We start from the raw sequence: 14,075 nt of genomic DNA, 5'->3' as shown, positions 1-14,075 counted from the left end.
GAGAACCTACACCTGAGAGAAGTCACTGCTGCAGAAATCTATCATCATCAGGTGTGACTTTTCTACTGGATAAACAGTGCCTGCTCTCACGGTGTAGCTCCTCCAAACCTATAGCTCTCCCCCCTGTCTTCATGGTTTTCTATAGAGAGGGGAGGGGTGGAGGGATATGAGGCACCAATACAGGACAAAGAGTTAATTTACAGCTACATCACCGAGCTTATCTCCTCTGACAGTCAGCACTGACCTCTCGGACCTCTGAATACTGGCTTTCACACAGGTCCCGCTGTGTAATCCTTTGTTCTCTGCTAGCGACTAATCTCCCTCTTCCCTTCTTTCCCCTCCCTTCTCCATAGATTACACAGGGCACGACCGATGTAAAAGTCAAGATTTCCCGATAATGAGCAGTGAATGAGAGAGAGTAGGGAGGTGGTCTTTTTAAATGCAGATAATGGCATATTTGCCTAATGAACCCAATTACAACATTTCTTAAAATTGCCTGGACTATTGATTTCTGGGGAAAAAATACAACAATGACACTTTAAGTCTTTCCTGATATGTTTTCTGCCTCACACCCTCCACCATTTTGCAGCCAGTCTTTGGACCCGTTCTATTTGATCAAAATGGGGTTGGTTAGGGCAAACCAATTCTTGTCCACAGATTGATAGCATTGGGTGGGGGTGTCTGCCCCTATGCTATGATGCCCACATCAGTCTTTGAGTCAATCAGTAACAGACTGATCATTTAGGACGAGTGTCTGTAAAAAAGGCAGCTCACTGACAAAGCAGATGAACACATTCATATTCCATCCTTTATACCTTTGATTCTAGAAACAAACAAGCCATCATTTTACTGTACATCAAACCCTCTGTCCTGCTGTAATTCTGCTAATAAAGCACAGGGACACAAGGGGTACACATGGGGGGGTTGCACATACCTACGGCCTGAGGGGCCATGATCTGAGTGAATCCTGCAGAGAAAGTAATGAGGACAACGGGATAGGTGACCCAGGCCAAGTACTGCAGAAAGACATTACTCTCTAATCCGCCATACATCCATTTGTGAGCTGCGAATGAAAAAGAAAAAGCAAGGTTATGTAAAACACAAAGAGAAGCCCGTAACATAAAAACAGACTGTAAACGGTGGGAAAAGAGCAAATGATATGACAATAGGTTTACATTCCCCAGATCCTGGGGCACCCCGATTTGTGGGCTCCTCTTCAGCTTGGAAGGCCTAAGCACATTGGTCCTGAGAGTGTGAGGGTCGTGTGTGGTGCCTGGAGCTGAAGAGAAGCCTGGAGGCACCACTCCTGCGCACAATCTATGGACAGAAGAGCTGCTCAGTTCCATTAATGTGAGCAGCACAAGCTGTGATATCATACGCAACTGGAGGAAAGGTTTGACTCTGGTTTTAGAAGTAAGCAACCATGTTTTTCAAATCCTAGAAAACTCCTTTAGGGCAGTTTCACACAGGACGGATTGCAGCGGAAATCTCGCAACAAGTTTTGCAGCGCGACGCGTCACAATTCAAGGTCCTGTGTGACTAGGATCTTTCAGGCCACTGAGAGTATGTAAATCACTCGCCCCCTTAACCACCTCCCGCCGCTGCACCGTAAATTTACATTGCTGCAGCCTATGCCTGAGGCTGCAGCGACGTTAATTTCCGATCGAAGATAACACAGGCACAGAAGCTGCGCCTGTGTCATCCGCAGCGGGTCACAGCTATCAGTGATAGCCGGGGACCCTCCACAACTCTCAGCACCGGAGCCGCGCTCCAGTGCTGAGAGCTAACCCTATAGATGCTGCGGTCAGCATGACTGCAGCATCTATAGGGTTCCTGACAGAGAATTCTCCCTCTATATCAGGGCTGTGGAGTGGGAGTCAGAGCTAGTTTTGGCTGGAGTCGGAGTCGAAAAAAAATGCACCGACTCCAGCTTTAAAAAAATCTTTAAAAAATGTAGAATTTAATTTTTATATGAATTTTATAAGTTTTGCTCATGAACACATGAATATATATTATGAGCAACATTCTGATAGGACACTGGCCCTATTACATAAGGGTGGTCGGGGAATATATCAGTAATAGGACACTGGCCCTATTACATAAGGGTGGTCGGGGAATATATCAGTAATAGGACACTGGCCCTATTACATAAGGGTGGTCAGGGAATATATCAGTAATAGGACACTGGCCCTATTACATAAGGGGAGTCATGGAAAAGTTGTCGGTCACTATTTGGCAGTTTGTTTCTGAGCTGGAAGAGTCCATTGTGTGCGGGGAGATCTGTGCTTTTCTCTTCCTGGATGCTGGATGACTGTATATGAGCAGCAGTGTAATATGAAGATATCCTGTGTAATATAGAGGAGGAGGAGAAGACATAAGTAGTATAGCAGTAACCTCTGTCCGCTATTGCGTGCCCCCACAGTGACCTTCTATATCAGTGTGACCCCTCTCTATATCACTATGTGTGACCCCTCTCTATATCACTATGTGTGACCCCTCTCTATATCACTATGTGTGACCCCTCTCTATATCACTATGTGTGACCCCCTGTATATCACTATGGCTGACCTCTATATTACAGGTATCTGGCATTGTTATAAGTGTTTCTGTGTGTATAGTGAGTATTTAGTTAGAAACATAGAAGATTGTCAGCAGGAAAAGACCACCTGCTCCATCCAGTCTAGTTGTGAGTAGTTCAGGATTTGGAGTCGGAGCTGCGGCTTACCGACTCCACAGCCCTGCTCTACAAAGGGAGAATTCTCTGTCTGCTGTCCATCGGGGCTCTGCGAAGTGATCGCAGAGCCTCGATGGTAGCCATGGAAACCAAAAGGCTTCCGGTTTCCTGGCTACGGAGCCCGGCGGGGGGAGGGGGGCAAGGCAGGGCGCGCGGGGCACTCCAGGGGGAGGGGGCAGACACAGAGATATCAGCTTATGGGATCACTATGATCCCATAAGCTGATGTTCGAAAACGACCTGGGCATTGAGGAATCAATGAGCACAGGTCGTGAAAGGGTTAACCCACACTCTGCCTGCACATACATTACCTGTCCTCGCTCTGGCTTGCTGCACAGGGTCCCGGCTTCCTGCTCTCTGGCAACTCACTGATTGGCTGGGCGGGAGAGCAGAAAGCCGGGACCCTGTGGAGCAAGCCGGAGCGAGGATGGGTAATGTATGTGCAGGCAGCATGTGGGTTAAGGAGCCAGGTGATTTACATACTCACAGCGGTCTGAAAGATCCTATTCACACAAAAACAGACAGGACCTTGAATTGTAACAGATGTCGCTGCAAAACTTGCAGCGAAAAGTCCGCTGCCATCCGTTACACGTGAAGGCGTTCTTCGGGTGCGTTCACACATACAGGTTCCACAGAGGATTTCATGCTGTGTCCTGTGATTTTCTAGGGATTTTTAATTGCGAGCTGGTTTCCCATATTGATCATGTCGCCACCTGCCCATCTAATAGGGCCCTGGCACACACCAGTCCTGACAACATAGGCCATTGGATAAGGGGTCAGCATGGGTGCTTTGTCGTGCTGTGATGCACTGTGTTTCCGGACACTTTTTTCTCATAGCCACCATTATATTTGTCACCAATTTGTGCTACAGTAGACTTCCACTTCTGTGGAATCCGACCAGATGGGCTTATAGCCATCAATCTGACTCTAGAAGCCAAATGGGTAATGTTTCTCCTTGAGGAGGGCATCACAAAACCGTGCGGTCACTTATAAGCTGTTTAATCTCCACTCTGGGAATAAGTATATATAAAGCAGCTCTCTGGCACACTTTCCCTTCAAGTGGATGTGGGACAACATTAAAAAGCCTTAGAGCATAACCGGCAGATTTGGTAAACTAAGGTTGGGTTTCACACAGGATGTATTTGGTGCCTTTTTGATCAGTTTTTCCATTATAAAAAAAAGAATAAAAAAATAGATTAAAACGCATCCATTTTTTTTAACATACACAAAAATGTTGTTGACTATCTTTTTGATTAAATAAATTAAAAAAAAAAACACATTAGAAAGCGTTTTGACTAGAGATGAGCGAACCTGGAGCATGCTGGAGTCCATCCGAACCCGAACTTTTGGCATTTGATTAGCGGTGGTTGCTGAAGTTGGATAAAGCCCTAAGGCTATGTGGAAATCATGGATATAGTCATTGGCTGTATCCATGTTTTCCAGACAACCTTAGAGCTTTATCCAAGTTCAGCAGCCCCCGCTAATCAAATACCGATCGGTCGGGTTGGGATGGACTCGAACCTGAACCCGGTTCGCTCATCTCTAGTTTTGACCCGTTTTTTGATCCTTTTTATAATGAAAGTCATTGAAAAAAGGATCAAAACTGAGTCAAACAAATACATCAGTTTTTGGGCAAAAAAAAAAAAAGGGATGAAAAAACAGACCTAAAAACTCTTCAGAAAGGGATATTAGTAGAGATGAGCGAACCGGGTTCGCGTCGATCCGAACCCGAACGTTCGGTATTTGATTAGCTGGGGCTGCTGAACTTGGATAAAGCTCTAAGGATGTCTTGCTGAAAGTTCGGGTTCGGATCGACTCGAGCATGCTCGAGGTTCGCTCATCTCTAGATATTACCCATGGGTAAACAGCAGTGGTTGTAATGTTATAGCCGATTGCTGTATACTGTATTCCAGCTGCATAAACATTTTCCTTCTAGAGCACAGACCATGCTTTTATACTATTATATAAACCACCATACTATTACAGCTGCCACTGTGTCCAACCATAAAAGCTATTATATAGGAAATCATAGAACAGAAATTGGTACATGCTATGATAAAGGAATTGTGATTTGCTTATTTGAAAGGATAGGTAATAGCAAATCTAATAACATACTAATAAATTGTCACCTTGTAAACACACACTAAATCACGTAAAATAAGGAAAGAGAGACGCGTCCATGGAACAAATAAACTTGTCCATGCAGCAAGCAATACAGGCTACAGTGTATTGGGATGCAGGGCAGCTCACTTAAAGGGGTTATTCATGTGGCAACTTCCTTCCAGAGACAGCACCGCTCTTGTCTCCAGTTTGGATGCAGGTTTTGTAACTCATTTCCACTGAAGTAATTGGAACTTAATTGCAAACCGCACCTGAACTGAAGACAAGAGTAGTGCTGTCTCCGGTTGAAAGTGGGCATGTTTTTGTAAGGCTGGATAGCCCCTTTAAATGGGTTATCCAGTGATTTTTTTTCTTATGTCGATTTGTAATTTACTTCTATTTAAAAATCTCAAGTCTTCCAGTACTTATCAGCTGCTGCAGGGGGGGCAATACAATACTTTAATAAAAAATTTTGCCGAACTTTAAGAGCAGGACAAAGACAGAAGCTGCCCTGTTCAAGATTTGCCCTTAGTCTGCTGTAAACATGAATTCCCAGAAAAGAGTTTTCAGGAATGGCAGATAGTTTACTGGAAAAAAATATGTATATATATATTATACAAACTAAGAATAAAAAAAAAATCTGTAAATTATTTCTCACCTTGTAAACACACAGCAATTGTGAAGTCCATGACCCAGCTCACCAAAGCCATTACTAAACCCAGCAGAATAAGGAAAATCCAGTCCTCTCCAATACGAGACAGTATAATCCGCTGGGAGTGGACGCAGCAGACTGAAAAAAAGGGCAGAATTCTATTATAATACATATCAGATAACACCTTGTAAATGTGATCACAGCAAGGCAGCCGCTACAGTGTGAGCACAGAAGTACAACCTCCTCCAAAGTGAGGTACAGAGGGATGACCGCAGGATCTGACTACACAGGGCTTGTTTGTAGTCTGTTACCATAGCTCTGCACATTGGCTCTCAGGAACCAAACTAACCCTGCTACAAACTATTTGTATTAAAATAGAATATAGATTAAAATAAGAAGACTACATGACTTGTATGGCCCAGTTCACACAGAGCAAATACAGCTAAATTATGCAGTATTTGCTCAGTGTGAACTGGGCCTATCTGAGGAAATTCTCTGTAATGGCTAAGGGTACCTCTGTAAGCCTTTCATATATCAGGTTCTTTGGAGGATTATATCCCTTGTCTGATATATCATGCTTGTACTCCTCACCTTTATATGTTGGCCAAAATATGTACAGTAAACAATATCTTGTTTATGTCTGTATTATATAGTAAAATCTTGAATAAAGTAATGCTCTATGCATTATGCTCTATGGAGAGGGGAGGGGTCGAGGGGGATGAGTGAGCACAAAGAGGAGAAAAGGCAGTCCTGCAAAACATTACATCCTGCAGTCTTCTCTCACCAAGTTCCCAGATAAGCACTGACCTTTCTGACCTGTGAATGCAGCGTTTAAGGTGCCCAGACAGTCTCCACACTGTACAGCTGCTTCTCTGCTCTCCCTGCTCACTCATCCCCCTCGGTCCCTCCATAGGTTATAATGGACGCAGCAAACCCATCTTCACTTTGCTCCTCTTTTATGAAGATGGCTTTGCCTCATAACGCACAGATAATAAGTGAGGGGAGAGGTAGGAAAACAGCTTTTTGACTACAGAAAGAGTTTTTTTTGTTGCCTAATAAAACCTATTACAGAGTTTTTTTTTTAAATCACTTTTAGGGTACAAACCCACTTGACGTATTTGCTGCGTGAATCAGTCTTAAAAATAAGCAGGCAAAACGCAGGTTGGCTTTATACGATTGTTCTGCGTTAAAATACGCAATTGCGTATTTTTGAAGCGTGAAGCTACATGCGCTTTTCGCACAGGTTGTTAACAACTGATGCTTTGCTAACAACAAGCTTCACGCTTCAAAAATACGCAATTGCGTATTTTAACGCAGAACAATCATATAAAGCCAACCTGCGTTTTGCCTGCTTATTTTTAAGACTGATTCACGCAGCAAATACGTCAAGTGGGTTTGTACCCTTACTATAGATTTCAGCAAAAAAAAATAAAATAAAAATTAAATGGCAGTTACACTTTTAACACCCTATGATTAGACCCTTTAATGCTGTGTCCTGGACTCTCTTGCTCAGATGCCCCAATTAGGCCAAATCGCATGCAATAAATGTTTTTGTTTTTATATGTGATACCATTATTGCTGCATCAGGTGCAGATCAGCAGAAAATGCCACAACCATGCTGCTTGCACAAAAATTAACAATTTTAGTCTGTTCTGTGCCAGGCAAGCGGACAAGGGGGTTGCAGGCAATGATCGCTAGATCATCCAGGCAGCAGTGGTCTGCTGCAGCAGGACGGTGCTATATAAGTCGTTTGTCTTTCAACATGTTGAAAGACAAACGACTGCAACGATCAGCCGACATAGTTTATGTCAGCTAATCGTTGCCTTCTATTACACGGGACGATTATCGCTCCGTGTAATAGGGCCTTTACAAGCTCTTTTTTTTTTTAGAGAACAGCAAGTAACAGAAAGTACTGAAACAGTGAACAGTTGGACATGTGCTTTCAAAGGTTTAGAGAAGGTTCCATTAAGTTTATCTGTAAAAGGTAACTGTGCATTTTTGGTTCATCCTGAAATTTCACCCGCAAGCCAAATATCCCTAACTTTTTGTGAGTAATGTAAATCACTTGTTGTTCGCTAAACAAGCAGTTTATCTGTACGGTAAAAGGACCCTTATGTGTTTTGTCCCCTTTGTCCTTGCACTTCCCTGGCTGGCTTTAGCATTCAGTTTTTATTGTCCCCGGTTCCCTTTGCCATCCACAAATATCTGAGAAAGTATACATACAAAACACATATTGTTTATGCAACATTTATACAATGGCGTAATAAGAAGGAAACAATTATAAAAGTTATTAGCAAAGAAACAGGAGGGGGAGTCCACAATATAATTGGATGCACTGTCCGTTTTTACACGAGGACAATACATAATGTACGGCTGGATGTTGTGTAGTATACAACTTATAAATATATAAATACCTATCTATAATGGATTGCTCATGGACTGACAAAGATGAAGATTAATGGGGAAAGTGAGGCAATACCCTTGGTTTGTACACAAGGATCATCACTGTGTTATACCTTATAGGGCATCCGCAACCGGTCAGATTTACTATATAGAAAGGCAACTGCTGCCTCTGAACTGTAGTCCAGCATTCATATCATAGAAAACTCTGATTAAATGAATGCTGAGCTGTGATTGGTTGGCCCGTATAGCTGCAATTATTTAAAGGGAATCTGTCACTAGGTTTATTCCACCTTAAATGAGGGCAGCATAAACTAGTGACAGTAATGCTGAACAAATTAGTGTATTACTCACGTCATTCTGTTCAGCCATTCTCCTAATATGCAGAGGAATAGGATTCTTGCCACACCCCTCCCCCCGCTGCTGATTGACAGTTAACTGCCGATACATAACATGGATAGATAACTGCCAATCAGCAGCTGGTGGGCGGAGTTTTCTGCTTCTCATGAATATCCAGGACTACTGGGCTCATGCATATAATGGAGAGGACTACTTATTGTCCATGTTATTCAGGAGGAGCTCTCTGGATCAGCTGCACAGAACAATGTAAGTGATACATCATTCTGTTCAGCTTCTCTGTCACTAGTTTATACTACCCTGAGATAGGACACCACAAACCTACTGACAGAGTCTCTTTAGGTTTGTGGTCACATGATCAATCTGCAATGTACTGGAAACAATACATACTACTACGACAAATCAATTGGCGGACGATATATAGGCATCAAAGTCTACAAAGATAGATGTCTATAAATCTTACACACGCACATACATACATCATTCATGTACAATAAACAGAAGTACTTTGGACCCACATTTACTAAGGCACATTTTTTCTATACATACTTCTACACTTGGCACAGCGGCTCTCATCATATTCCCTTAGCTCTGCCACACGTGGTTGGTCCTCTCTGCCTGGCTGGCGTTGTTCTCTCTCTTTGCGAATTCGAGCAGCTTCCTCTTTAGCATAAATCCCGAGGTCCTGCGTGTAGCGTCCATACATCTAAGACAGAATACATTGATCGTTATTGCCTACATTAAAGAGCAAAAAACTGTTGTACAATATCTATGGAATACAATGTAACGTTTATATAAAGAATGAAAAACATAATACAAACAAAATACAAACGGAGGTTAGTGCGAGGAGAGCCCCTGATAACATACTGATAATGTTATAAAGTGCAGATATAAGACCAGTTCACACTGCAGAATCAGCGCCAAAATTCCTTGTGGAACCTAGTAGATACCTAGTATTCTACAACTTCTGGCTAAAAACTCTTGACCAGGATGGATATAAGTCATGTGGCTATGTTGTTAGAGGTTGTACTAGTTGCTGAGGTTGTACTTTGTTATGACATGCTTGAGAAAGGCTCCGTGAGTGCTGAAATGCGTTGACCTCATTAATAAATCATTTGTGCTCCTGAACTGATGGTCCCTTTCTACTGTGGTACCGCAGCAGTCCACTGTGTTTATCACAAACTTTGGTAACCTCTTTCCTCCTCACTTGCACTTGGGATTTCATAGAGGATAAAGTGGCATGATAGGTCTGGATCAAGCCGTTCTGTTTTACAGACTGTGGTGTCCCACCACGGGTGTTCTTTACCTCTCCTTCGCACCTCTCAAAAAAGCTTCTTACTCCAGTTTAAGTGGTGATGGAGTGCACTTTAAAGTTTCACCACTAGGTGTCAGTATTTTTTTGTATGCATGCTCTTATGTGTTTGCATAGCTGAGGTTAGGAATGGGTTACTGTTTTATGTGTACAATGTGCTTTTGCGGACCTATAGGAGATGCTCTCTACTTCTAGCCTCTCTCTTTCTTTCTTTCCTTTGCACACACTCCTTTCCACCACTCACAGGGTAGATTACTTAAACCCCTGTAGGAAGTAGTTATTTGGTGGGAGGAGGTGTAGAGTCAGTTCTTACCCAGATTCTCGTGGGAGAAAGACACACAGACGACCCTGCTATAGCCAAGCTTCTGCCAGGACCCTCGTCCGTGACAAGTCAGTTGAGTTCAATTTAGTCTAGTCTAAGACACCTGTGAATGCAGATGTAACTAGAGACACTGAGCCTTTTCAGTATTCCTACTATACAGTGATAAACACTACAAAGGGAGAAGAGTCTAGGAACACCCTAGCCCACGAAGTGAACCAGTCTAAGAAGTGCAGGGCAGTATCCTGATACACAAGAGGAACTAGCCTGAATAGGAAAAAGCTACCAAGAAGGTCTACGTATCATATCTCACAGTGTAGGTAAGGCTAGGTTCACACTGCATTTTCAGCATCCGTTTAACTGATCCGCTTTTTGCAAAAAACAGATAGCAAAAAATGGATGCATTTGTGATCCGTTTTTCCATTGACTTCCATTATAAAAAGAAACTGATGCGTTTTTTTTTTTTGACGCACAATAAAGTACTGTTGACACTACTTTTTTGACCGTTAAAAAAAAAAAAAAACGGATGTTAAACAGATTGCAAAAAAGCAGTGTCAACCCACCCTAACTGGGATACCCCCGGGAGCTTAGCTTCACCCAGGAAACCATGACTGGGGCTTGTATCACCCTTGAAGGACAAGTCACTTAACACTGTAGGGCAGAAGGTGGTCAGACTAAAGTCTAAAGACGGGTACAAGTAAACTTTTCACTCTAAAGTATTCTCTCAAGTTCCTGCAGAGTACATTGCTACATTGGGTTAGGACTCCCTTGACAAACTCCTCTCCTTTACTCCCAACTTTTCAAGAACCACTGCAACTACCTTTACTCTTTATGTGCATCGGTTTTTCCATTGACTTCCATTATTTAAAAAAAAAAAAAATATATATATATAAGTATCAAAAGCATTTTTTTTTTAGCGCTTTGATTATATATATATATATATATATATATATATATATATATATATATATATACACACACACATATACACACACATATATATATATATATATATATATATATATATATAAAATGGAAGTCAAAGCAAAAAATGGATGCACAATGTTTTTGTAAAAACGGATGGAAAAAAACCAAACAGTGTGAACCCAGCCTTACCCAGCATATTTTAGTATTTTAATATTTTGAGAATGAAAATGAAGTCTAATTTTTCAGGTAACACAGTTTAGTAGTCATGGCTATTCCATTGGGTCTTTCAGTGACAGGGTATTCTACCTCAAAGCCCCTTTCCTTACTATTCCTGCCCCTTTCACATTACAGCATGTTTTTGTCCTTGTGATTTCTTGTTGGTTCATTGAACTTTGGATGTCACAATTTCCCTTATTATTATTCCTGGTTTTCCATACTATAATTTATTATAAATATTCTTTAGATTTATTTTGTACATACAAAGATATGTAAAATTACAAAAATAAAAAATTCTTTGCTGTCTTTTTAGTTAGAGAAAATGTATGGATCGAATATGCAATAAAATGACTAAATATGAGTGTTCTTTACAAAGCAAATCATAGAATAAAGATCATACGAAGCCACAACAACATACACAGGAACTAAACCTCAACTGAGCAACAGCTCCCCCTAGTGGTACTACATAGCAAATTAAACTGCACATATTATTGTCAATAAAAATCATTGTACATTTATTTCTTAAAGGGCATGTTCAGGTAACAACCTGCTCTATCTAAGGGCACCAGATTAGAAATCCTGGTCCTTAGGGTTACTATGACACACAGCAAAATTAAATAATAAATTTCTCATATTATTATTGTTCCATAAACTAATAGATATTCTTTGTAACAGGTTATCCGACAGATGTGTGTTTTTATGGTAACCCTTTGTACCTGGATAAATATCTTATGTAAATAGAGCATAGTCTTTATACAATGAAGAGCATCTAATACAGTACACTTAAAGGGACATTGCAATTTTTCTAGAGTATTCATCAGTTTTTTTAACCAGCAAAAAATTTAACAAACTTTTCATAAATTTTTGAAAAGGATATTCTCAGCATTTTAGCAGAAAATTATTCAAACAAATTCACCTAATACCGACTAGACGTAGGCCTGCACTAGTCTGTGCGACTTTTTAAAAAGACGCAAATTATAAATTTGGCGCAAATGCTGGATTATGCAAACTTTTGGGTCAATACTCAAAACAGACAGATTTAAAAAAATGTTGCATCTAAAAAATATTCACCCGTTAAATACCAATTCATAAAGTAGAAAGAGACGGTGCACTCACCACCAGTTGCAGTCTTTAATGTCTCATGTGCGGTACACAGCCCGGGGGGGGGGGGGGGGGGGGGGGGGGGGGGGGGGGGAGGACGAGGGTGTGCTGGAGCGGGTACTATCCGGTAGTATTTCGGATAGTACCGGCTCCAGCACACCCTCCTCCCCCCCCCTCCTCAGGCTATGTACCGCGCATGAGACATTAAAGAATGCAACTAGTGGTGAGTGCACCGTCTCTTTCTACTTTTACATTACAAGTGTCTTTTTCTACGGTAGCACCCCACACAGTCACTATTGTATGATACCAAGTCCAGCGTGAAGCTTAGCTGTAGCCTGTTTATCTAAGTGGTGCCAACTGAAATCTCACTTTGCGATAACAATTGATATGTTGCTGTCCATTGTGAGACTAACAATTCCTTCCATACTTCTTATTATCTATTCAGTCTCCTTCCCCCAGTTCTCAGCTGCTGCTTTCTTCAGAAGACACAATCTGTGTGTGAGCTTTTCTCTCTGTCTCCTCTCTTCTGAGACAACTGATGTAAACAAGTCCCGGGCAGGCTTTATCTGCAACATTGTAGCTTCTTTGCAATACTGGGAGGATTAATCACAGTGAGTTCATCAGCAACCTGACCTCAGAATAACCCTCCCAGCATTACAAAGACACTACAATGTTGCAGATAAAGCCAGTCAGGAACTTGTTTACACCAGCTGTCTTAGAAGGGAGGGGAAGGAGGGGGAGACAGAGAGAAAAGCTCACACACAGATTGTGTTTTTAGCAGAAAGCAGCAGCTGAGAACTGGAGGAAGGAGACTGAATAGATAATAACATGTGTGGAAGGAATTGTTAGTCTCACTATGGGCAGCAACATATCAAAAGTTATGTTCAAGTGGAATACCCCTTTAAGACCAGGCACATCCTTACGACCTGAGTGTACTTATGCCAAGAAACTTCACACTCCAGTGGAACGATGGTAATAAGGAAGATGAAGCGATCAGTTTATTCTCACTTATCTGTAACTTTAGGAGTCCATTACCTTTAAGTACATGATGATAAGGGACACAAACAGCGGGTGCTAGGTTTATAGCTGAGCTTATCCGTAATTAAAGTTATATAATTAAGTCAGTAAAAACAAGATTTCTGGAAGTAACAATATGGTATTGTCATCATGCTGTAAGTCATGCCAGAGCACCCAGATAGGGATCTATCTACACTTGGAAAGTTACTGCCAGTAATAGTCACGTGAAGTATCCCTGACACATCATAGACCCTCTTCCCATGGCTGGGGTATAACACACATCATAAACCCCCTCCCCATGGCTGGGGTATAACACACATCATAAACCCTCTCCCCTCCCCATGGCTGGGGTATAACACACATTATAGACCCTCTCCCCTCCCTATGGCTGGGTATAACACATCATAAACCCCCTCCCCATGGCTGGGGTATAACACACATTATAGACCCTCTCCCCTCCCTATGGCTGGGGTATAACACACATCATAAACCCCCTCCCCATGGCTGGGGTATAACACACCATAAACCCTCTCCCCAGGAGAACAAACATCATAGACCCTCCCCTCTCCCCATGGCTGGGGTATAACACACATCATAGACCCTCCCCTCCCCATGGCTGGGGTATAACACACATCATAAACCCTCTCCCCTCCCCATGGCTGGGGTATAACACACATCATAAACCCCCTCCCCATGGCTAGGGTATAACACACATCATAAACCCTCTCCCCTCCCCATGGCTGGGGTATAACACACATCATAAACCCCCTCCCCATGGCTAGGGTATAACACACATCATAAACCCTCTCCCCTCCCCATGGCTGGGGTATAACACACATCATAAACCCCCTCCCCATGGCTAGGGTATAACACACATCATAAACCCTCCCCCCTCCCCATGGCTGGGGTATAACACACATCATAAACCCTCCCCCCTCCCC

At 42.2% G+C, this 14,075-nt stretch overlaps 1 protein-coding gene across 2 annotated transcripts in view; it reads right to left on the bottom strand.

Annotated features, from left to right (window-relative positions):
• Positions 1-14,075, bottom strand: part of CLCN2 (chloride voltage-gated channel 2) — a 123,118-nt gene that overhangs the window by 52,506 nt on the left and 56,537 nt on the right. For both annotated transcript variants that reach the window (XM_069974540.1, XM_069974541.1), the window contains exons 2-4: positions 8,792-8,948; positions 5,492-5,623; positions 935-1,063 (exon numbers count right to left, since the gene is read on the bottom strand). In XM_069974540.1, the coding sequence (XP_069830641.1) occupies positions 935-1,063; positions 5,492-5,623; positions 8,792-8,948 (418 nt within the window). The remainder of the gene's footprint in view (positions 1-934; positions 1,064-5,491; positions 5,624-8,791; positions 8,949-14,075) is intronic.

Source organism: Dendropsophus ebraccatus, chromosome 6 (genome assembly GCF_027789765.1).
Source record: "Dendropsophus ebraccatus isolate aDenEbr1 chromosome 6, aDenEbr1.pat, whole genome shotgun sequence".
Lineage (NCBI taxonomy): Eukaryota > Metazoa > Chordata > Amphibia > Anura > Hylidae > Dendropsophus > Dendropsophus ebraccatus.
This window is presented reverse-complemented; position numbering and strand designations above follow the sequence as displayed.